Genomic DNA, 23,053 nt, shown 5'->3' with positions numbered 1-23,053 from the left:
GTACATGAGTATGGCGGTGGAGGGGTAGAGGGTGTGTTTGGTCCCAACTCTGAAGACTTCTGTGTTGCAGCACACCAGGCCTAGTAAAGCCTCTCTCATTTCCTCATCTGGAGTTGTGTGTATAAACCACTTGTGTGTGTGTGTGTGTGTGTGTGTTACCACGCACAAGCATACATGTGTCTGTAATATAATATGGGAAAATAAAGATTCTTACCTGTTTGCTTTCTTGGGAAACCTGGAAGGTAAAACAGAGTGGCCATCAGTGCTTCACAGAAATGACAATTAAATCAACAAAAGCTGAGCTGTTTTACCATTTATGGAGAGTGAAAAACAAGAAGCCAAGGTGTAAGCTTCTCCTGAGATGGGCCTAGTGGTAAACATGATAATCCTGATTAAACATCAGACTTCTGCTGCTGCAGATTACAGCCTTTTCCAGGTCAAATGTCCTCTGTCTCTCAGATCTCAGCTGTGTGCGCTGTGATTTAGATCCTCACAGACATCATAACTTGTCTGTAATAACCATATCCTAATCACATCCGTGGCCTGTTTCCTTCGAAGCAGCAGCCTGCCCTGAGATTACTGCCAGAGTGATGAAATATTTTAGGGACAATGTCAGCACCATATTCGGAAAGTCAATATTTCCCAGGAAGTTAAAGACTTGAGTATTGACTTATTAGGTAGACACACCAAAATTTGATTTCAGGAGAGAGCACACTGTTAATTCTTGTGAGTTGGTGAATTATGTCCTCTTAAGGCTGTATCCTAAAGTTATCAAACATAGCTCAGGAAGAAATATAGATACATAGAAAACTTTTGTATAATTTTGATTTCTTCTTTAAAAAAAAACTACATTAAAGCATATCACCCTCCTCTTCACAGAGATACTGCATTGACTGAAAAGAAGTATAATAACACCTATCTAAGTAAGTTTGTAACAAAACCTGACCTAGCTAGACATGCAATTCCTACTCAAGAACTCTGAAGAAGCTCTGATACTCGGTGAAGGATGAAAAAGACATTAACCACACCACACTTAGCTAAATGTCAAAATTACTATTTACAGTATGTTGAAAGTTCTCTTTAAGTCATTGTGGGACTCCAAGGGAATTTATCCCAAAGTATTATAAAAGCCAATATTAATCATATATACTTTATTTGTAATGCACTTTCCATCCAATCGAAGGTGGCTCCTCACCTCTACATTATTCTTGGTGGGGTCTGCACAGTCTGAATAGTTAATTTTAAGAAGGAGCCCATTTCTCCATTCTTCTTCAGTAATATGACAAATGCCTTCTACGTGGCCAAAAGTTGACAGCTAAATAGTTACCAAAAAGCAAAACGTTTGACTTTTTTCTCATTATTTTGATTTTGGTAAAACACATTTTAAAAATCAAAAAATAATGCTAGGAAATAATGCTAAATACGATCCATTCATAAACTTTATTACGATGCCCACAACTTCAATGAAGGTTTCTCTGCTAAGTGAGAGACTGTTGATTTCTGTATTTTTGCTAAATTTACGTACGTGCAATGTGCTTTAAAAATTTACAAATTGGGTGACTTTAAATAGTAACCTTTAAACTCCTAATACACACATTATAATACAAGTACCAAAAACCTCACCAGTCTTCCATAACAGGGAGGTCTTACAGCTAACTAGCCGACATTAACTCTCTTTCTCCTGGCGACAGTACGTCTCATTCAGAGGCATGCAGGGGCAGCTGAATGGCCCGTTTATGAAAATGCCTCAGACTGTAATAAGTTCCAGAGGCTCCATCAGAAAAAAATAGCTATAAGTAACCCACTCCCTAAGAAATCTCTGAATTGGAGAGACGGAAAAGTCAGCACATAAACACACAAACTGAAGTGGGGCATGCGTATGCACAAGCTTAAGGATGGCAAAACTGAGTAGGCAGATGTTGTTCTTGGTTGATCATACAGTAGCCATGACAGTCAAAACAAGTTCTACAGAGCTGGCTGATGCATCTGGTTATCTTTAATGTCTATGTCAAACCATAACTATAAATCATGCTTTCATATGCGTTAATATGGCTTTGACAATGTGAATGCGTTGGCAAAAGCAAGTGAAAAGGAATTATATTATAAAATACCTACATCACAAATAGCCATGGGAGTATAAATTAACCAACCTGCAAAATACTTAATGAGGGATAAAGGTGGCCACAAAATAATATCTCAGTAACAGATGAGCACAAATGGTGAAAGGGCCTGAATAGTGGCATGTGAGGTGTTTAAGTGGCAGCATGAAGAGACTGAAACACAAGTTAGAAGACATTATGAGAAAAGATGAAAAGTTATGTCATGAAAAATTATTAATGATAAAGAAGGTGTCCATGTAAAATGCCTAATTGGTAATGCCAGTTTCATTGCAGATCAGGATGAAAAAGTAGCTTTGTCCATAAAACAAGAGGTTTTAGTTTCCAGACTTGATGTTGTTCGAGTTTACAACAAAGTGTGTCTTCCATTCACCATAGTAAATATACTGTGGCATACTAACTTTACTTAAATTAAAAGGCAGAATTTCTAAATGGCAAAACCAAAATATCCTTTTTCACAGACTTCAGGGCTAGACTGAATCACTGCAAAGCAGTTTTAAGTTCTAGATATCAACATGAGACCCATGTTTCCAACAGTAATGTAAAAATGAGAAGAATCTCCACTGATGTCAACAATACATTTAAAATGAGTATCAACTAGTCATTGCCATTGGTGTAACTATGGAAGGAGATGCCATGTCTCCTGATGACACCAACAAGAGCTAGCACATACAGGTGAAAAAGTAATGACCAAAAAATACATATTTGGGAAAAAAAATCAAAAGTTGTTTTTAAGAAGTTATCATTACTTGTTACGAAAAACTGACAGAATGATAAGAAGCAAACCATTTCAAACACAGCTGCACAGAGTAGTTGATGATTTTTAGCTTCTTCACACAAAAAGATTAAAAACATTGGAAGATTTCAGTTTGGTTATTTCTTTTCTGGTCTTTACAGCATTAACTAGGTAAAATTAGTTTAAAGTCAGTTCATATGTTTTACTGGAAGTTTCTTCAACTCTTAAATGGCTATTTAGATGGTAGGGCTGATAATGAAATATTCCACATATTCTTTACGTGTGAGAACAAAAAGCTCGTTACTTTGGTCTAGAGGAGTAGGATTAGAGTGTTGCTGGAATCTCCAATTTTCAGCATTGTCAGAGCCGGGGATTTCAGGTCTGCCTGTGGGGGAGCAATGTTCCTAGGGGTTACCCGTTTATGCTCCTCACTAGCTGCAAAGTTGTGTTGGCTTACTGTTGAGGCTGAAGGAAGGTAGTGTAGTGCCCAGGATGGTCGCCTGACACTCTCCTGCTCCACTGCAAACTCTGACCTTCCCAGTTTCTCTAGCATAACAAACTGGTTGTCGAGCTGCTTGGCTTAGCCAATTCCCCGAGGACAGTGGACCAGTCACCCAGGTGTGGAGCAAGAGGTGATAGTGTCAGGAAGAAATTTTGCTCTTAATTGAGATCCATGCTTCTTCTGTGTGAGGAAAGGAGATTGCTCAGGAAAGTGTTGACAACTGATCAACGGATCTGAGTCAAGGGGTCTGCACCAGTGGGTATGAAGCCGGACCACAGCAGCAGGTTCTGGGTTACATAGGAAAAGATGCCAGCATAGAGACATCTAGGTTCCTTTGGGTGCATGCATCCAGGGTTAAGATTTGCTTTGCCTGAGCAGTTGCAATGGTAGAAAATCCCTAGCTAAAGCCAAGTAACAGCAGCTAGTGCTACCAACTATTGGTGTTAAGTGAAATCATCAAATTTGTTTGATTGGAGGAGAGTGCTGCTGTCACATAGTTTTTTTTATAGTAAACAATAGGCCAGTCTTAACTGGTAATCTCTGTTTTACAGACTAAAGGAATGTGGTGCAATCTACATTTAGCAATTCAACAACAAAATATATGCAACAATTTGCGGAGCTCACAGAGCAACGTGTTGTTTACAACTACACAACTACAACCTGAAGTTTTTTTTCTGCTTGCTCAACAGTGGACTCCATGCTTTCTCTAAACACAGCCATCTGTACTTCCTACTTGTGATGCATTGACGAATTGCATAAATCGATGTATTTACATAACCAATTACCTCGATGCCTAGTCCCACCCCTAGTAAATACACAACATGGCGATACTTATATATAGACAATCAAACAGGTCTCAAAAAGATAGTGAAACTTTATCCAAATTGGAAGGCAAAGAAAAAACCTCATTAGATGATGAGTGCTTTACAGACCTACACAACTGTTTAATATAAAAGTTAAAAACAACATATGACATTGATCAAAAAATTATTTCTGAACGCACATGTACAACAACTAGAATTATTTGGTTAGGAGCTACCTTGAACCCAGTAATACCAACAGATTCAAAACTCCCAAAAAGACCAAATAACTTGTGAACACGTATGTAAAACAACGACAATTATTTGGTTCAGTGGCACCTAGATCCATATTAATACCAAAAGGTTTATGTAGTGGCAATACAAATAAACAAAGGCAATAATCCATAACGTTGCTTTTGCAACACTGCTTTGTTACGTTCTCTGCACAGTACCATATCCTACAGGTAGTGCTGACTTTTGCTTTTTTTTTGGATCATCCTCATAATTATTTTTATACTGTCTATTAGCAGAAGGGAAAACCCTTCTCCTCATACTAAAAATGCTACAGAGGGTTATAAGATTTACTACCTGATGGGTTTGTTGATCTGTATTCAGTACTGTCCTAGAAGCATCTTATGTTAAAAATCTGCAGTGTCTTTTTTTAGTGGAGCGGAGTACAGAACCACTTCTGAGATATGATGCAGCGCTTCTGGTGGAAAGACAAGCTTTGACTATAAATGCAGCAATGAACGCCAAAATGCGACGCAGGCAGAGTTGGTAGATTTGCAGGATACAAGGAGATGGATACAGACTACAGTTAGTGCAAGTGTGACTAGTCCTAATAAAGGGTCTCACTTCCAGGGGGGCAACATTTCTCTTGAGTTTCCACTAAAACATGCCATTGATACAGTCACTCATACAACTTAATGGTAAATCTCTAGTGAACAGTAAGAGTGGTTCTACATCAGCAGTGAAAAATGTGTTCAGTATACACCCGGAGGTTTTTGTTGTAGTGTATTTACACTTTAAGCAGAAGATACTCTAGATGCACTGAACTCTGCTTTAAGAACAATATGAATATTCGAGCTGCACCACATTTTTGCAGGATAAAAAAGTAACCAGCAGCTATTTTGAAATTCCATTATTCATTTTTCATGTTCAAGCTAAAATGCCAAAAATGAATTCATTCCAGCTTTACAATATAATTGTTTTTAGTCTTCTGTGACAGTGAACTTGATAATTTTAGGTTTTGGTCAGCCAAAACAAACAGTTTAAATCATTTAGAAAGGGCATTTTCTGCAACACAATCAATATTAAAAAATATTCATTAGATGCTAGTCTTGAAAATACACACTTACTGCGACAATCACTACCAAAGATTAGTGAATAAATAATATGAACTCTTTTCTCTGCTTTAGTCAAAAACAATAGCACTTCTTTAACTACTGCTGGTGGTGGTGTTGGTTGGGGCAAACAACAAGGTGAAGAAGAGACTTATTGTGGTGAAACCTTATGTTATGGACTATAATGGCATTTAACCAAAAACAGATTGGTGGACCTAAGTACCAAGGTACTCAGAGCTATGTAAAAACGCCACACTTCATGAGGGGAAGCTGGGAGATGGAAAGCTACATCGTGCTACTTGCCCTCTGTTTAAACTACAAATGGGAGCTAACATTTTTAAAGTCAGAGGGTATTTGGATAAAGTGAGGTGCTTTTTGAGTTTAACTCCATGGTACGAAGAAGACACGGCTGTAAAGTCAAGTCACATTCACAATGAATATCTGTGTGTTTCCACAGATTAGAGTAGAGCATCAGGTTGGGATGCAGAAAGCAGCGGGATCAAATCCCACACCACCAGGTGTGGCCCACCCCGCCATCAAGGGCTACGTTCCGCTGTGGCGACCCCTGAAGGTAGCAGCCGCAAGCCATTAATCTTTGTGTGTGAGCGAGCGACCGGTTAAACTGGCTGTAGTGTAACATAGCAGAACTGGATTGCATATACAGTAGTACTAGCAGTGTATTATTTATATACATATTATATTACCTTAATAACATATAGTATAAATTATACTTTACCCACTATTACCCCTAAATATAAACATAAAAGAGAAAAGCACAAAGCTGTTTGAATAAATGTAATTTATTTTAAAACATTTTCATGTACTGTGAATAATGAAGTTTATGCAAATATATAGAATTTAGAAAAAACAAGGTTGCTGTCAGGATTAAAACAGTGGCACCCAGTCTATCCTTGGCAGCCTCTGTTTTGTGAATATGCTAATGTTTAATGTAACATGTGTAAGAATAACCTTGGGTTAGTCATTATTAGACTAATAGATAAGAAAAAAAAACCTCAACCCTTTTCCTCACACCCTATAACACTGGTCCACATGTTGCTTCTTAGTCAAAATGGTGATCCCTGGATCACCATCAGACAAACGTGTCTAGTCTAGAAGAAACTCTGAAACAACACACGAGAATTTTTCTACTCTGAAAACTAACAGCTTTTAATCAATGTTCCAAAGATCCTTCAACTTTTTAAATTCTAGCTGTAAAAGTCAAGTCTTCAAGTCTGAGCTAAGACCTTTCCCTGGACGTGGCCCTTAAATGTGGAGGGAATGAGAAAGAGAGAAAAGGCTGAGTCAGAACAGGGTGGGATGGGAGGAGCTGCAGTGGAGCGGGCCTGGGCTTGAATGCTCCATTGAGGTTTGGTGTTTTGATGGAAAACTGTGGCAGAGCTGGGCCAACTGCAGCAAGAGTTGCAGCAAGAGCCTGGGATGAGACCAGACCATGCAGAGAGGAAAAAGTAGTTAAAAAAAGAGCGGGGGCCGAAGAACCCAGGGGGAGCAGGACTCTGACACACAGTCATTTCTGTGAAAGGGTCTCCCAAACACAAGAGGAAGGGCAACAGTGAACAATAAGGACTTAACCCAAATCATGCAAGATTTAAAGGAAGCACTTCAGCTTATTCTTCCTTTCTTTTAGAATCAATCCAAGCCGATGGAGACATATTGAAGATTAACTTGAAATTAATTCACAAACATCTAAAACTAGCTAAAACTAAAGCTCCAAACTAATTATAAGGAAAATTTGCCTATGGGATAAAAAAAATATTGAAAAGTTGGCAGGATTTGATGTTAAGAAATGAAACAGGAGGAGACTTGACAATCTTAACTTTACACTGACTTTCCCTAGCTGGGAGAGGTGGGGCCTGCCTAAAATGATGAGAGGATTGGGAGTTTTGGGAGTTGCCTGCAGGCTCCAGAGATCAGAATGTGATCAATGTATCACAGCCTGTTTTCTGCGGGATGTACTAAATCACTATATCACAGACATCAAGTGCAAATTGTCAATTTTGTTAGCTCTGTTAGCTTCACGCAGACTCCTGCTCTCAGTCTGCTCCGAAAATTCTCGGAGCGCTAACTTTTGTAACATGACCGATCCTGTTAACATGGTGTCACCATCAATCTGCTTCCCACTCGTATTAAGCAAAATTTAAAACAAACACATGCTAACAACTTGTTAACACTTGGACCACTGTCATGGGGGCAGGGTTTAGAGGAAACATAAGCCCTCTTCATTGAAAAGAACAGATTTGACTGGAAAAGTTAACACTAATTAATATTTAATAAATAATAAACTTTTTTATACACTCCTTGATAATTTTTATTACTTCTGATGATAAAAGGACGTTCTTACCAGCATTGTTATAATGTTGTCCTCTTGACAAATTAACAATAAAATAAAATAAATAATTTGAGATAAAGGAAAATTTGTACTAGCAAATTGCACATTAAATATTATGTTGATAAAAATTAATTCTTAGCTGTTTTTGCCATTACAGAATGAGGGAATGCCAAATTTTCCACCCAACTCTATATTGTGAATGAAGGGAGGAGGAGAGAGAGGAGGGGGAGAATGTCAGAAAAAGTGTTCTTTTAAAAAAATCATTTAGATTTTTAACTGTTATAAATTATGCAGTTATGCAGTAAAGGGGGCATTTGCAATAGTAATATTTGTAGACTGGACTGTCAGTTGTATTCAGAAGGTGAAATACAATTTCACCTTGTACACTGCAAAAGATTTGGGGCTAAATGGATAGACCCGTTTAGACCCCGCCCATCCACCAAGGGCCACCTTGGTGCTGGTCCTGAGCACAGATAAAATTGGGAGGGTTGTGGCAGGAAAGGCATACGGCTTAAAATACTGATGCCAAATCAACGTGAAGAACATGTTCCGCTTTGGTGGCTCCTGAGGGGACAAGCTGAGAGCCGTGGATCACACTGCAACAGATGGAGGTTGGCAAACTGTAACTGGTGATGGTGCAATGTCTCTTACATTTTCAAGACATGTTCAAGACTGTTTCAAGGGCAGTATGTCCTTTTTAAAACAGCCAGGCATTCATGCCACCGCTTCAAAACTAGTCTGTGATTCTATCCCAATGACGTACTGACGTCTCCTCAACAGTGTGATTCATGCCTGTGGTCTGCCAGCTGGAGAAAACACACAAACTGCTTGTTATCTAATCTATATACCTGAGTCACACAATGTGGGTGCACACAGACACACACACACACACCCTGCATCACATTACTGTATCCTACACCCACACTACTCCTCTGTCCTACTCCATCGTCTGTATTACAGTCTAGTCTAATATCACACGTGGGTGAAAATCTGGGTGAGTCAAGTGAAAAAGCAGCAAAAAGCGATGCCCCCCGGGTGACAGCACTGTGGAGCTTCCAGGTGTGAGTGCTTGTAACTGCATGAATGTGGTTAGTGAGGTCAGACTCAACTTTTGAAATTAGCATTTTATTAGGATTTAAAGTAAAACAGTTGTGAATGTGTGCGTTCATGGTATGATTTGGTACAGACTAGGCTGACATTAAACAATGGTTAATCGGTAACTGGGCCTTCCACATACAGCTGGACAATACTCTAAAAACATTCACTGATCTCTATAGAACTGGTAATAAATTAAACAAACTTATTCATGATCTTTTATTTGCACTGGGAAAATACTGTGTCGAATATCCATTTTGTGTCCGGCAAATCTTTTCTTTCTTTCTTTAAGTGATATCTTTATATAAAACACTGTGAAAATGTCAAGATTTAAACAGTAACTGGAGTGCCCAGATTTTAATTACTGGGATGATCTCAGGTTATACAACATTATAGTAGGTTTTTGTATTACTATAATATTTGTATTTGTTATTAATATTATTGTAGGTGGTATGGAACTAGTGAGGATTAGTGCACAACACATCACTCACAGTCTTTCTTGTATAGAAAAATCTGGTATGCCACCAAGAAACTGCTGCTGTAGCACTTATTACTTGCACTGAGGATTCTATAGTTTTTTTCACAGTGTAATAACCTTGTCTTTTGTTTTTGTATTTCATTTTCACATTTGTCTACAACACAGCAGACTCTGTTTGTCCATTTTTTATATTTTGGAGCCATTCTGTATTTAAATGAGCCTGAAAACACAGGAGCAGATGGCAATAGAGCATCTGAGATTTATTATAACTAATTATGTAAAGCTATTTGATAGACACCAATTTTCTTGTTTGTACAGAAAGTTAATACACACAAATTTAAAAGGTGTTCTACAAATGCTTTGATAATTAAGATTCTGGGTGTGTAAAGCTTGCAGACTTACTCAAGAAGTCCCAAAATGAAATTACAATGGCTCCAACAAAATAATGGTTTAAGGGTCTGAATACATCTGCAAATGAGAAACTGCAATGATTTTTAATACACATTTTAATCATTCATTAATAGGCTTAGATTTCATTTTTATTTTTTTTGTCCTTGCAGCTTATCCCAGGGATCATTTGTCTGCATGTTGATTTGGTACAGTTTTTTCGCTGGATGCCCTTCCTCACGCAACCCTCCCAATTTCTACCGGGCTTGGGACCAGTGCTGCGTGGCTGGGGATAAGAATGGGCTGTTGGAGGTTCAGTGTCTTGTCCAGGGACACCTTGGCATTATTAGGCGTAGACTGATGGACAAAAAATTTATTGATTTACAATTTAATTATAAAAAGGCTCAAAAGGTTAAGAGAACGCTTTCTGATATAAATAAAAGGAAATGATGTTACAATACCTTAGTTAATGGTAATAATTTTCCTAACATACATATGTGAAAATCAGTATTCTAACAGTATACCTGAATATGTTTATGCCAATAAAGCCACAGAGAGAGAGAGAGAGAGAGCACGAGAGTTGTGTTGTCTGTTAAGAGACACAAGAGCAGTAGCTCTGCAGCTCAAGCTACAGCCTCAGGGGGAAAACGGTGCCCTTTCTGCCCCAATAAACCTCATCAGGATTCCTGACATGAGGGCCAGGGGACAGACATTTCTTCACGCTATGCTGATTGCTGTCCTACAGCAATGGGAAAGGAAAAAACATGCTACACTGTCCACTCAATGGTACTCATCATACACCCTGCCACAAAACTGGTGGACCTTTCTAATCAATGACTACCAGCATTTGCTGTTTTTAATTGAGGTAGGTTTTGGGTGGGTGGGTCATCATAAGGTATATGTTAAAGTATCTCAGATTTCCCAATGTTTACTGCAAAGATTTAGATTCATTATAAGCTTATGCAACCTGTAGTTAAACCATATTACTGACAACTCATTCTCTCCTAAAGTAAAATGTTCCGTCCACTACGCACTACATGCTAAAAACAAAATCTATTTTTTGGGGAAACAGCCTGTCTCTAAAATACTGGCATAGGGCAACAATAATATCTACACAAAGATGTAATGATTTACAATAGATCCCTGCACTACTTCTTCCCCAAATGTGTTTCTTAGGCTGGTTTTCTTTTATTTTAGGACTAAGGAAAAAACTGTGTTCTGACACTGGTTCTTGTAGACAAAGAGTAGCATGGAAGTTTGTGTCTAATCACCCCTGAATCAGCAGAAACAGAAAGTTTGAGCTTAATCACAGTGCAGCACATTGCTGATCTCGATGTACAATACAACACAACCTCCACTAGCACCGAGAGACAACGTTTAATTAGAGGGTCTTAACTCCGAGAGCCAGGGAAGGGGCGTTTCAACATGCCAAATAAATCACATCCAGTCACATACAAAAGTGATGATGCTATTTAACATACATGATTATTTCTAACACTAATCGATTCATACTTACAACATGAACAAAATTCTTTTTCCACATATTCACAGAATCTAGTATGAAAGTAATAAATCTAAGATATATCACAATCTCTCTTGGCCCACTGCAGAATATCATGGTTTCACACACACCACACTTAGCTTGAAGGCACTAGCCTAGTTCATGGCTATAAAACCCTTACATGGACATGTGAAGACATGACACTTGGGCAAGACAGCTCTCTTTCTTTGTCCCCCTTTTCTCCATTGTTGTGATCCTGTCTTTTATAGAGTGAAAGTAATGTTTGGGCCCTGGAGCTCTCTTTGCTAACAGGGCAGGATTGAATAGGGTGTCCACAAGCATCAGCATCACAGGGCATGGTCGGGTGAGACCTCGAGTCCCCCTGCACAGACCCCACCCACTTTCCAACATCACCACTTCTAGGACATAGCCTGTCTTTTTTTTCTTCTCTACCGTCTTCCATGGATAAAAGGGACTGATAGATACAAATAATGGAATCCAAGATAGGTGCAAAGTAGAGGCTGTGTGGGTGAAAAAGAGTGAAATGGAACCTGACAGCAGTGGTCAGAGTTGGTGTGTGCCTGTCAAAGTGACATCCAGGTGTGAACAGATTCTCCCAAAGGTCATCATCTATATTCTATAAATATACAGAAGTACTTTTTGCTTTACATCATAGAGAATATGAAGCCACGGGAAATAGGAAGCCAATCGGAAAACCTATTTCCACAGCAAATACAGCATTAGAATCCCTCCAGAGTGGGATCAGGTGAAATGACAGCGTAGTTCGATTTTCCTTTTTAAATGGTGCCTTACGCCTGAATCTCGGTGAAGACACACCTGAATGTGTCTTATGGTAACAGTAGTCATATCTGATACTGAAATCACGAAGACAATATCTAGATTATTAGTGCTTCTTATAAATGCCTTATAACTGTCCCCTTTCTTGAATTTAAAAGAATATACTAAATTAGACACAATGTCAGCAGTATAGTATTTACACTTCTTTTATACATGATGTAGTTGGGATCACGTTTGTCACATTTTTATTCAAGAATTACCCTGGAATGTTGTTAATGCATCAGTTGGCAATGACCTGGTGAGATTTAGGCTGACAAGAGCTTACTGTGACCTAAAAACGACTATTAAAAAATGGAAAAGAAAAACACACAACCTATTTTAAGGTTGAATAAGCTACAGTTAGAATTTATTCAGAAGTTTAGGAGGGAAACTACATTCCTTCAGAGCCTTGAAACGTCACTGACTTTTTAGGAAATCAGAGTCTTTCATTAGCAGTGGCACAGGGAATACTACAAAGAATTAATTAATCTCTATCCAATTAACGATGGCTGCAACTAAAGATGATTTTCCTAGTCAATTAATATAACACTTGTTAACTATGCATAATATTGTGTATATTGCTTAATATCAGGTAGTGCTTTAAAAAATAAATACACTCTGATGATAAATTAGTTATAAAAGCTGTTGAGAAAATAAAAAAAGTCAAACCGATCAATCTAAGCGTTACAGCTGTGTGAAGAACATTAAACAATTACAATTAATATTGTGCAGTTATCTGTTACTCGGCAACTGGCTTTGTGCATTTCTGGTGAGAAACATAAAATTGTGCAGTCATGTCTACATGCTGCCAATCCTGTAGCTGAAAGGCATTCTTATGATCAGGGCTTTAAATGACTTCTGGATACTCGTTTTAATGCATAGTTCAAAGCAGCTGACACAGCTTTCAGGGCTGACTAGATGGAGTAGAAGCACACTGCATTATCAAGGAGTGATGCCAAATACAGTAGCCGCATACAAGCAGAACAGGCTGTCAGTTCTGCTCATAAAAACATTTATCATGAAGGAATAAATTCCACTGCAGTGAGGCACCAACACCAACTTCAGAGCCATGCTGTTATCAACTTTTATTGGAGCAATTACTTTATAGGGCAAATCAGACATTATGCTTATTGGGAAGAATGACTGATAATTGATTAACCCCTTTGAATAATAATCAAGATAAATACCAAACATCTGTGATGGTAGAATATTTTTTTACTTTCCTTTGTTAAATATATTGTAAACTACATTGTCTTAGGTTTTGTAGACGAGTGCCAACATACAATATATTTTTTCAAGATTATTATTCTTGATAGTTTAGTGCAAATAAACAGACACTTAATATGGGGGTGGGGGAGTTCAAACCAAACTCGAACCAGGGAGGTTGCAGGTATGTGGCATGCACTGTAACTATTTGGCTAGCATGGTGCTCCCCGAAGAATTGCATTCTTAAATAACACACTGGGCTTTGGTAATTGTAATGGGCATACGTGTAAGCTGCAACCTTATTAATAGGTAGCCACATCCTACAGGGTAAGGGTAAAGACATGCTCTAGCCAGGCTGTCTAGATTTACCTTTCCTACACTGATGGACCTGGAGAGAAGCAGGCAGCCAGTATGGTCCCTTTGATTGCTATTGTTTACTATTAGTGATGTCACCAGCAACACTTTCCGGGAGGGCCTCAGGAGGGGTGGGAACAAAAACGTGTAGATCAGCAGAACTCTGTGAAAAGAGCTAGCAGCACTAAACTAACCCACCGGCTGGTGGCCCAACCCCAGTAGATGTTGGATGGATACTCCCAGCAAAAACAAAATGCTTTACCCTAAATAACTCTTCATATGACAGGCCAGCCAACTTTTTGTGCAATTGGGGTGTACAGTTAGTGTCATGCAAGTCTACAGGATGCGGTCACAGATGTTATTATTCTCTACTGGTAAAGTAAAAACTGTGAGTTTTAGGACAAAACAAACAGAAAACAAATTGACCATAAAGATGTCTCCCACAAGCTTTGAAGGGGGGATTAACAGACATCATTGTGTACCACTTTCTCAAACCTTGCAGCAGCAAATCTGAGATACGGATACAAAATTGTTGTTGTAATAATATTTACAAAAACAAACACACACACACACACACACACACACACAACAAAAGAGCACCACAATAGCAGTTGGTGCCAGCCACTGTTGCCATCATTGCAGTGGGGGAGGGGGGTCAAGTAAAATGGGATAGGGCTTTAGCCTCTAGCTCTAGCCATGAGGACATTTCATATGCCAACCTGTGCACTAACCTCCTCCTTTGCTCTGAATCTACGAGCCACATTCCACTGTGCTGGCCAGCTCTCCTCACACGTACAGTATGTGGTATTCAGGTAGGATGGCTTGATGTAATACTGTTTCTAATCCGTTTCACTGCCAGAATACATCAGATTGAGGAGAATAGAAATGCCTTTATTCTCCAGGTACAATACTCACACGTGTATTTGCTCCTCTAACGATGAAAGGAATATTTATGAACAGTATATTACAACAAAATAACATGACACAGACGCATCCAAACTCTTTAGCAGCTGGTCTTAACAGCAGCATCCAGCAACCTTTGAGTCCAAGTTGACAGATGACTCAGATAAGGTGCTTACTTGATGGAGCTAAGAGTTAGTCCAAATCTAGAGACTGTTTTAATAGGTGGAGGAGAAGGTTAGCTTTAAAGGCTTAGAGCTAATAGTGATGTTGAAAGGTGTAGAGGGATTACAGATGACTGTTCCCTGGCACACAAACATTGGCAAGCCTTTTTGCTGCTTGGACAAGTAGTACTTTACTGTCTGAAGAGAACTCCATTACCCATGCTGAGATCAGCAGAGTTTCCATCAAGATCTGACGTTCTTCCTTAGTAATTAGATTGTATAACACAGTTATTACTGCACACATCACCACAAAGGAGCACTTTACTTGAACCATGTACACCATATTTTCATCACACAGTGGGTTGTGTTTCAGAACATTGTCATAAACAAATAAAGACATTTGAAAAGGTCCTACTCAATGCATTACTGTACCATAAAAAGAGATGTTACACCGTACCTGTCAGTGAAGCTGGACTGTGTGTCACTCATTGGGCTTCCGGTTCTAGATTCGCAGAAAATTATATCCGATTAACATTTTCCAGAGTGTAATGTGGCGATTTCCTGGAGCGTCCTTCTCTGGCATTCGTCTAAAGGAGGCAACGAATTTGTGAAAAATGTTGACAGCAAAAAAATTAAATAAAAAATTGATGGACACTGGTGGGTTGTTGCAAGGCGCGTCCGAACACTAGAGAAAACAAAAATACTGCCAATCTGTCAACCAGTGCGCTTTGTCAAAACAGCCTAGCAGCAAGAAATCTACAGTGCAGACCTTAAAAATTAATCGGGGCCTCTGTCGTATTAGCTGCACAGACAGATCATCTCCTGTCCCGGCGATGCACAATATTTTGGCAACAAGAATAAATATACTGCGCTGGCTGACACGAGTTGTTTGAACTCCTTATATGAATCCTTTACATTCACATGCCAGTTTCCCGCAGATAACAAATGTGTATGCAATCTGTATTCCAATGGAAGAGACACCTTGGCCCTGCGACGCAGTCCGTCGGCTTGGTCGAAAGGTTTCGGAGCCTAGATGATCTCTAAAGATGCTGAAAATTCCTCCAGTCCCATTTGGAGCTCCCTGCTCCCAGAGAAGCCCGTGTGCGGCTGCGGGGACGAATCTCCCGTTACCATGAGAATCGCTCAATATCGTTGGCGACTTTCAGCGACCCGTGTTGCAAATAGGCAAAAAAAAAAAAAAAAAACTGCAGCAGTGTCGTGCCGGTGTAAGGCGTTATATTCAAAGCAGAACTGGTTAGATGGCCGATTAAAAAAACAAAAACATAAAACAAATCAGAGCAGCACGCTGGTGTTCAGAAATTCCCTTCTCACGACAGGCTGACTGGCGGTGAATCTCGCCAGCTACCAGCTAACAAAACAGATGAGCTCTTTCAGCAAAAAACTTTGCTTCGTGTGCAAACTAAGCAAAGTCCCGTTCCAAACAATGAGCCGGCCAACGACCGAAAATACATATACAACACCGCATGAATGTTGGCTGGCTTCACATATGTCCCCGCGTTGCGTCCTTGAAAAAGTCTCCTTGACGAAAGAAAATCCAGTGAACTCGGTTAGCACAGCGCAGTGCTCCTTGACTCCATGTTTCCACAAATCAGTCGTTTCTCGGGCAGAATTCCCGTGGATGAAAAAGGAGGCTAGCTGTGTGGCCAGCTAACGGGACACAAAGTAACACCCAGGTCTCTGTAAACAACGACGAAAAAAGCCTCCTAGGCGCTTAAAACTTCCAGGAAACATCAAACGCTGTTTTTTTTCAACGCGAGGCGCTATTTGGACAAGAAAATAACTTTCGAAAAAGGAACCAAAAATCCCACTTTCTGCCGCTAGCAACGCCCTAGCCTGCTAGCTGCTGGACTCCAGTAGCGCTTCCACTAAGCACTTCCGCCGGGAGAGGGGTAAAACTCATTTAGTTTCAGAAGAAAACTCTGTTGCAAATGAGAGGAAAACAAGTAACATGTTAACAAGAGAAACCCCCAGTCAGTGTAGTATTCGTTTTTAGGACATGTTGCTTATTCTTACAGTAAATTACCAGAAATGGGCTGTGATTACATCGACTCAGATACTTAAATGTTATAGGCTATATGTTAGACATGCACGAGTAGTCGATTACTCAGTTAAGGACAGAGAATGACCTGGCAACAATTTTAAAAATCAACAAGCCAGAAGGGGCTAAAAAAACACATTTCTGTGACAATAAACTTAACATCTTTGACCGTTATTGACATTGGCCTTGCCCTTCATAGCCATAACTTGTTATGGACAATTCACTGGGTCCATTTGCAGATCATCAAGATAAGTTTGTTTTAGTGATGATGAAAATTGTTATTCGTAATAATATAACACTATTAAACTGGCTATTGACTGATTGATTATTACATCTTTCTGGGAGCTAATTGATTTATTTAGTGGCAGCAATTTATATAGTCCATCACAGCACATTTAAGCAAGTTGCCAATTAAAAGGGCAAACACTCTTTGTTTCAGTAAATAGTATTATCTATGTTCAGATTCTTAGACAAAACACACATTTTGTAATTTTAAATTGTTTTAGATTATAATCATTACTTTCAGACTTACATTTACTTGGCTATTTGTTTCGCCACAGTAAGAGAAATCAGTCCTAAAAAAGTAAAAGGTACATTTTCTTTAAGGTAGTTGATTAACTTGTTAATGGTGTGTGTCGCTGCAGGCTTTATTTTATGGTGTTCGTGACTCTCTTCTGGGAAACCAGTCGTTATAGTCATTATTTTCTGCTCACTGTCTCCTCATTTGTCTATAATTCCCAAGAAGACACTCTCTGTCTCTTTTCTACACAGGAGGCTAGAAAAACACACTAAAACAGAGAAAGAACACACTCAGGTGGCAACAAGTATGTCTGCCATAGAAGAAGGAACATAAAAATGAACGAGATATATATGGAAGTTGTTCTGGAGGTTTTTATACATGTCTTTGTGTTTGCTTTCATTTGAAAATCATCTGGATACTGCCACAGTCTGGCTAGACAAAATTTCTAGGCAATGATCCACATTTAATGTGTTCTGTGCAGTCAACGTTTAGTGGTTTTAGAGTTTATGTTTTATAATTACTGTACTGCATTTTTTAAATTTAAACAGTGAAGAGAATGTGCTTGTGATATAGCAGCAGCATGGGGAATGTTAGTTTTTGGTAGGTGTTCAAAAGACTCTTTTTGAACCACCACAATTCATCCCAATATGTGCCATTATTCTTCTCTACCTGCATCTCTTTGATTGTTTGGATCATGTTTGAGGTCACTAAACACAGAAACATATCTACCATACTGCAGTATGTGCAGCACACTGTGTATTACATACATACAGTATCATCATGGCATTTCAGACTTTTATGTGCTTCAATGAAATGAAGCAAAAAACTGGATATTTCTGATTCACTTAAGTATGACACTGTTTTCAGTTGACGATTATATTTAAGTATCTTTCTTTCTAACGTCCTTATCTTAGCACTGCCAAGTGACTGTCCCCAGGTTTTCATCACTGTCTAAAGGAATTGATATAACACCATCTTGTGGACAGTCGAGGTAACAGCTTTGAAACACCCAAGAAACATAAAATACTAGTTTCACTTCACATTGTTAAATAAAATACAAAAGCCAGAATCAGAAACTGAAAATGTTTCTTTATTACCTACTCTTGTACAACACAAGACCAAAACAAAATATAAGATTAGGCAAGTACATTCAGATTACTAAGGCACACACCAGTTAGATTTTTACTTTTTGTTGATATAATGGTGATGCTCAGATGATTTTAACTGTGGCAGACTGGTAGATTTGTAGGAATGCAACAAATTTCAGTCATATGTAAAGTGGAAAAAAATGAGTACATACCGCAGAAATCCACTGCCACTAAAATTAAAAACAATATGTGGTCATATTAATAACATTTTGGAGTCTTTTTGGTAACTCTGTTTTTAGCATGGAACAAATACAGTCTAGGAGTGGGATAAATTAGCATATTGTCTACACATAACAAGTCACCCAGCTTTATTCCACAATGCACATGTGCATTGTTTCTGGGAAGTATAGTTAAAATCACAGTATTGCAGATTATTATTTTTCACAATATGGCAAATGTATATAAATCCACCCAAAAAAACTACAACTTGAGACAAAATGTCAAAAACAGAGACAAATGAAAACACACATACTAAATGTAGAAGTACATTTTAGGGCAGAGAAACAAACCAATGTTAAAATAAAATAATAGCTTATAATCAGTGTGAGCAGAGCATGTACATTTCAAAAACTTTTACGGGTGCTGGATCCAAAACCTTTTGCTGTTTCAGAAGCCACACAAAAGATCAGTAGACTTTACCAAGTTGAATTTAATCATGAAATCTTTCCTAACAAGAGCTTTGAAACATATAACTATTGAAGTACACTCATAGTGGGCAGTCAATTCAGAGTACAGATCTTTGTCAGCTGGCTGTCTAAAACATGTAAACCTTGCGTATTCACACAGGCAGTAAAATTGGATTCGGTAACTGTGTATAGTGTAAATCTACAATATCATTTCACCAAACATTTAAAGATATTTCAAGTTTACATAAATATCAGAATGGAAAATAATAGGACTACCAGTGTAGAACTATGACATTACAGCAGGAAACAGTGAGGGGCATCAAAGTAGATTCCAAAAAGCAGAAAATAGATTTAGTAATTAAGCACATCACACACACAGTGATCCTCTTGAATTCACCTCCCAGAAACATACCCTTCACATATGCCAAGAAATCCAAGGAATGCAAAGAAATCCATTCTCACTTTTTAATATAACTAAATATGCTCCCAAACGACCACGGTTATTACATGTAAACTGTTTCTTTCCTAAGAGTTAACTTCCCTGTGGAACAACACCACATATGACTAGGCCACTATTCACTGCAACTGACAGCAACGTCTGTTGATGTGTTTATAGAAAGTTGCTTTGGTTTCGAGTGCCCTAAACTTCATCTGTGTTGTCTGGTAACCGCACCTATCAGACAGTAATGTAATGTGTTCAGCTGTGATGATGGCATAAAAATGCACTGACAGATGTGACTGGATATTTCGGCATAGAAAACGATGACTTACAATCATCCCCTTTTAATCTCAGTTTAACATACAAAACGTTCATTTGTGCTTTTCCTTGCACATCCAAAGTAAGTTAAAACCACAGACATAATGTAAACAGATTTTCCTTTGAAAAACAGAACCTAATCAGTCCTTCTTCCTTTCATGGCCATTAGCTGCTACCCTCTCGTGTTGGTCTCTTTGCTGTTTGTGCCAGCTCTTGCTCTTTCGTATGGCAAATCGAACAATGTCCACCATAAACACCCAGGATAAAGCATACATGCCCACTCCCCCACACTTGATAAAGAATCTGGGTCTTGGGGAGATCAGCTCACAGTACAGCATTGTGCCTCCCACGAAAATCCGCATCACTACAAACAGCACCACAAACAGGACATCTACAATGTCCCCCAGCAGGGTCCCATAACGTCCTGTCTGTTTAAGGAACCAGCGTGCTTGCAGGAGGGGGTTGGTGATTTCGCTGCCAAAGAGGACGGCGCAGGACTCAATGCCAGACTCCCCCAACCACAGTGTCAAGAGGATTCCCAGGATGCTGATAGTGTGGTGGGCCAGCATAACGGGTCCCTCTGTGCGGAAGTACACACACCAGGCCATATCGAAAATAAAGTAGCCCAGGCTCAGAACCATGGCACTTATCTGCAGAGGGGTGTTCTTAGTACCTGGCGTCAACAGACACAGACAGACAGGTTTTCATTAGCATTTAGTTTTGCGATAAAGACTGCAGAGGCATTTACCCACACTTTGTAAATTGTTACAGGTACTAGTTTCTATCAGTGTGTCTATTAGTATATAATAATAGCAAGTACATCTGCAATATTCTAAGCAATGTAGAACTGAAAGGATCAGTCAACTAGCTGAAAATGAATGAGCAATGCTGATAGAATAGTATTTTAAGCAAAAATGCTTAGAAACACTTTAAGTTGTTAATTGAGACAAATTTAAGAACGCCTGTCTTGTTTGTGATTTTGTCTTTTGAGTACCATTATAACACAAAATGTTTACATTTAAAATGACGTGTCTTACCTGGATGAGTGAAAGGCCAGGGTCCATCCACATAGCCTATGTATGCCGTGATGCAGACTGCTAGGATGCCATGTACCAAGGTGACAAGGCGACAGTTCCACTCATAGCTCCTGGAGCCGTTAACGTTACACAGGATGAAGTAAAAAGAGACCCAGAAGGACAGGCACACGAGTGCACAAACCACAAGCAGTGCCATCTTTGCTTCTGAAGACAAAACAAACAAGAAAAGCAGCTAAAACCGACTAACAGTTTGTTTGAGAACTTCTCTCTCAGCAGTCATCAAGCTAACTTTACACCACACGAGAGAAAAAAAGAGCATGGAAGCACATCTTGCTCTGTAATATCGCTTACAGTAGAAAGAGACAGCATTACCGCCCAATGACATGGACTGTGCAATCCTTTGTAAGTGAGCAACAATTAGCCTTTGCTTGAACTATAATAGCACTATAGTTGGCCAGCCGAGGGTCTGGTGGGGTGAGGGGGATGTCTCTTCTTCTGCTGTGACGTTTGTACAAGGAGGTGAGACCATGCACATGGACAGGCCCACCCTTACTGGACTAGAACGAGATGTACTTTTGATTCTCAAAGACTTCAAGCAAGTTTCCAAACTAGAGGAGAGGGAACTGGGTGCTAGGCCTCAGACAGCTCCCACGGGAGACAGATATGAGACAACATGTGCCCTTTTCAAAGCAGAAAATTGTAAATTTCAGTTTAGAAGTGTTTTCGTTGCTATGTGCACAAGGTTTTATTGATACATTGATTTCAAGAAGCAGTGATGTTATGTGTAATGGGAAAATGAAATCTGGGTATATTTCCAAAAGTGTCTTCTTTAAATAGCAGCATGCAAATTAGAAATTATTTTCTCAACTAAGCATTTTATAATTTCAGAAAATAGTGACACTCATCATAACATAATTAGTTTCTTAAAAGGTCACATTGAAGAAACTGGAAACTGTTAATTTTTGCTGAGATTTTCTGCTTGAGTTTGACCGAATATGAGTTAATATATTAACAAAAATATGCAAAGAAAAAAAATAAAATGAAATCAAACAAACTACCTATAACTAACTTATAAAAACAAAAAGGCAACATGCATAATCCTGAAGAACCTGGTGGTTAACTAGGAAACAAGACAGATTGCAATCTCTGAACAATTATACCATAATTGTTTGTACTTGATATATGGGACATTACTGACCTCAGTGGTGACTCCACAAATAAGTCCTGCACTAAATATCTTACTTAAGCAAAAACATGTTTTAATCACGAAAATGTAAAGTATTAAAAGTACTAAAAATATCCACTGTGACTTTGATACTACTTAATATTATTCCAATGTCTTATTTATAATCGTGCACTACTCAATTTACCGTTGTTGTTTTTGTGCAGGACTGCCAATAGGCCTTCAGACAACTTTTACTAAGGATCGAGTTATTGATTGTTTTCTCTTTTAAATTGTTCAGTTTGGAAAAAAAATAATCTATTGTGTTGCTGGTGGTGGGTCAATTTCTTTAGGGGGGTGCACGGACTCTGGGCCCGTTACATTTAAAGGACAAAAGAGTCACAGATTATCCCTCAGTGAAGAAGATGCTCTCACACCGGTTAGCTTCCTCAGATAGCAAGTTAGCCAACAGCAAGCTAACAGAGGGCCAACCAAGCGCTCGTTCATAAACGCAGTCAAATATGAGTTACCGTGAAGGTGCACATGTGGCTCCTGCTTCCTTTAGATCCACCACCGCTGTTTGCCCCGGGAAGGTGGGTTTTCTGAAGGAGACGGTGAAAGGTTTGTTTGCAAACACACTGGCTGCTATTTGTTGTCCTCAATCTGCGCTGCAGCTTCTCTTACCATCCCTCAATTCGCAGTTTCCCTAATCGCTCCGCCCTACATGCAAATGTATCGATATATTCGTAAGCACCGTATCCTGGTTGTATCATCCCATATTTTAGGCTACCGGAGCTGAGAGGTTGTAACGACTTGAGTTAATAAGAGAAAGAGCATGTTTCCATCTTTATGACCAGTGGGGACACCGTGTGGTCAGCATCAGGAATTACACCCATATTTTCCTACAGCTGGAGACAAAATAATCCATTTGGCCTTAAAACATTACTGATATTCTAACCTGAAATACGGATCTAGAA

General features: G+C 39.0%; 2 protein-coding genes across 11 annotated transcripts in view; both read right to left on the bottom strand.

Annotated features, from left to right (window-relative positions):
* The window catches only part of arhgef12a (Rho guanine nucleotide exchange factor (GEF) 12a), a 36,112-nt gene extending 19,458 nt beyond the window's left edge, over window positions 1-16,654 (bottom strand). For 5 of the 9 annotated variants that reach the window (XM_067507442.1, XM_067507450.1, XM_067507446.1 and 2 more), the window contains exons 1-2: window positions 15,225-16,654; window positions 215-235 (exon numbers count right to left, since the gene is read on the bottom strand). In XM_067507442.1, the coding sequence (XP_067363543.1) occupies window positions 215-235; window positions 15,225-15,256 (53 nt within the window). In that variant the 5' untranslated portion in view covers window positions 15,257-16,654. The remainder of the gene's footprint in view (window positions 1-214; window positions 236-15,224) is intronic. The other 4 variants (XM_067507445.1, XM_067507448.1, XM_067507443.1 and 1 more) reach the window with 3 other exon arrangements.
* A 1,761-nt stretch (window positions 16,655-18,415) lies between these two features.
* Window positions 18,416-22,952, bottom strand: tlcd5a (TLC domain containing 5a). 2 transcript variants are annotated; one of them, XM_067507622.1, is made up of 3 exons: window positions 22,607-22,952; window positions 20,915-21,118; window positions 18,416-20,550 (listed from the first exon to the last, which is right to left on the bottom strand). In XM_067507622.1, exons 2-3 carry the CDS (start codon window positions 21,108-21,110, stop codon window positions 20,018-20,020), a joined length of 729 nt encoding a protein of 242 aa, XP_067363723.1. In that variant the 5' UTR covers window positions 21,111-21,118; window positions 22,607-22,952; the 3' UTR covers window positions 18,416-20,017. The 2 variants fall into 2 exon arrangements, with proteins under 2 accessions (XP_067363723.1, XP_067363725.1); XM_067507624.1 differs by lacking the exon at window positions 22,607-22,952 and adding an exon at window positions 21,266-22,585.
* Between the last annotated feature and the right edge of the window lie 101 nt (window positions 22,953-23,053).

The sequence above is a fragment of the Channa argus genome, chromosome 6 (genome assembly GCF_033026475.1).
Source record: "Channa argus isolate prfri chromosome 6, Channa argus male v1.0, whole genome shotgun sequence".
Lineage (NCBI taxonomy): Eukaryota > Metazoa > Chordata > Actinopteri > Anabantiformes > Channidae > Channa > Channa argus.
The sequence above is the reverse complement of the archived record's forward strand: the minus strand, read 5'-3'. Positions and strand labels throughout refer to the sequence as shown.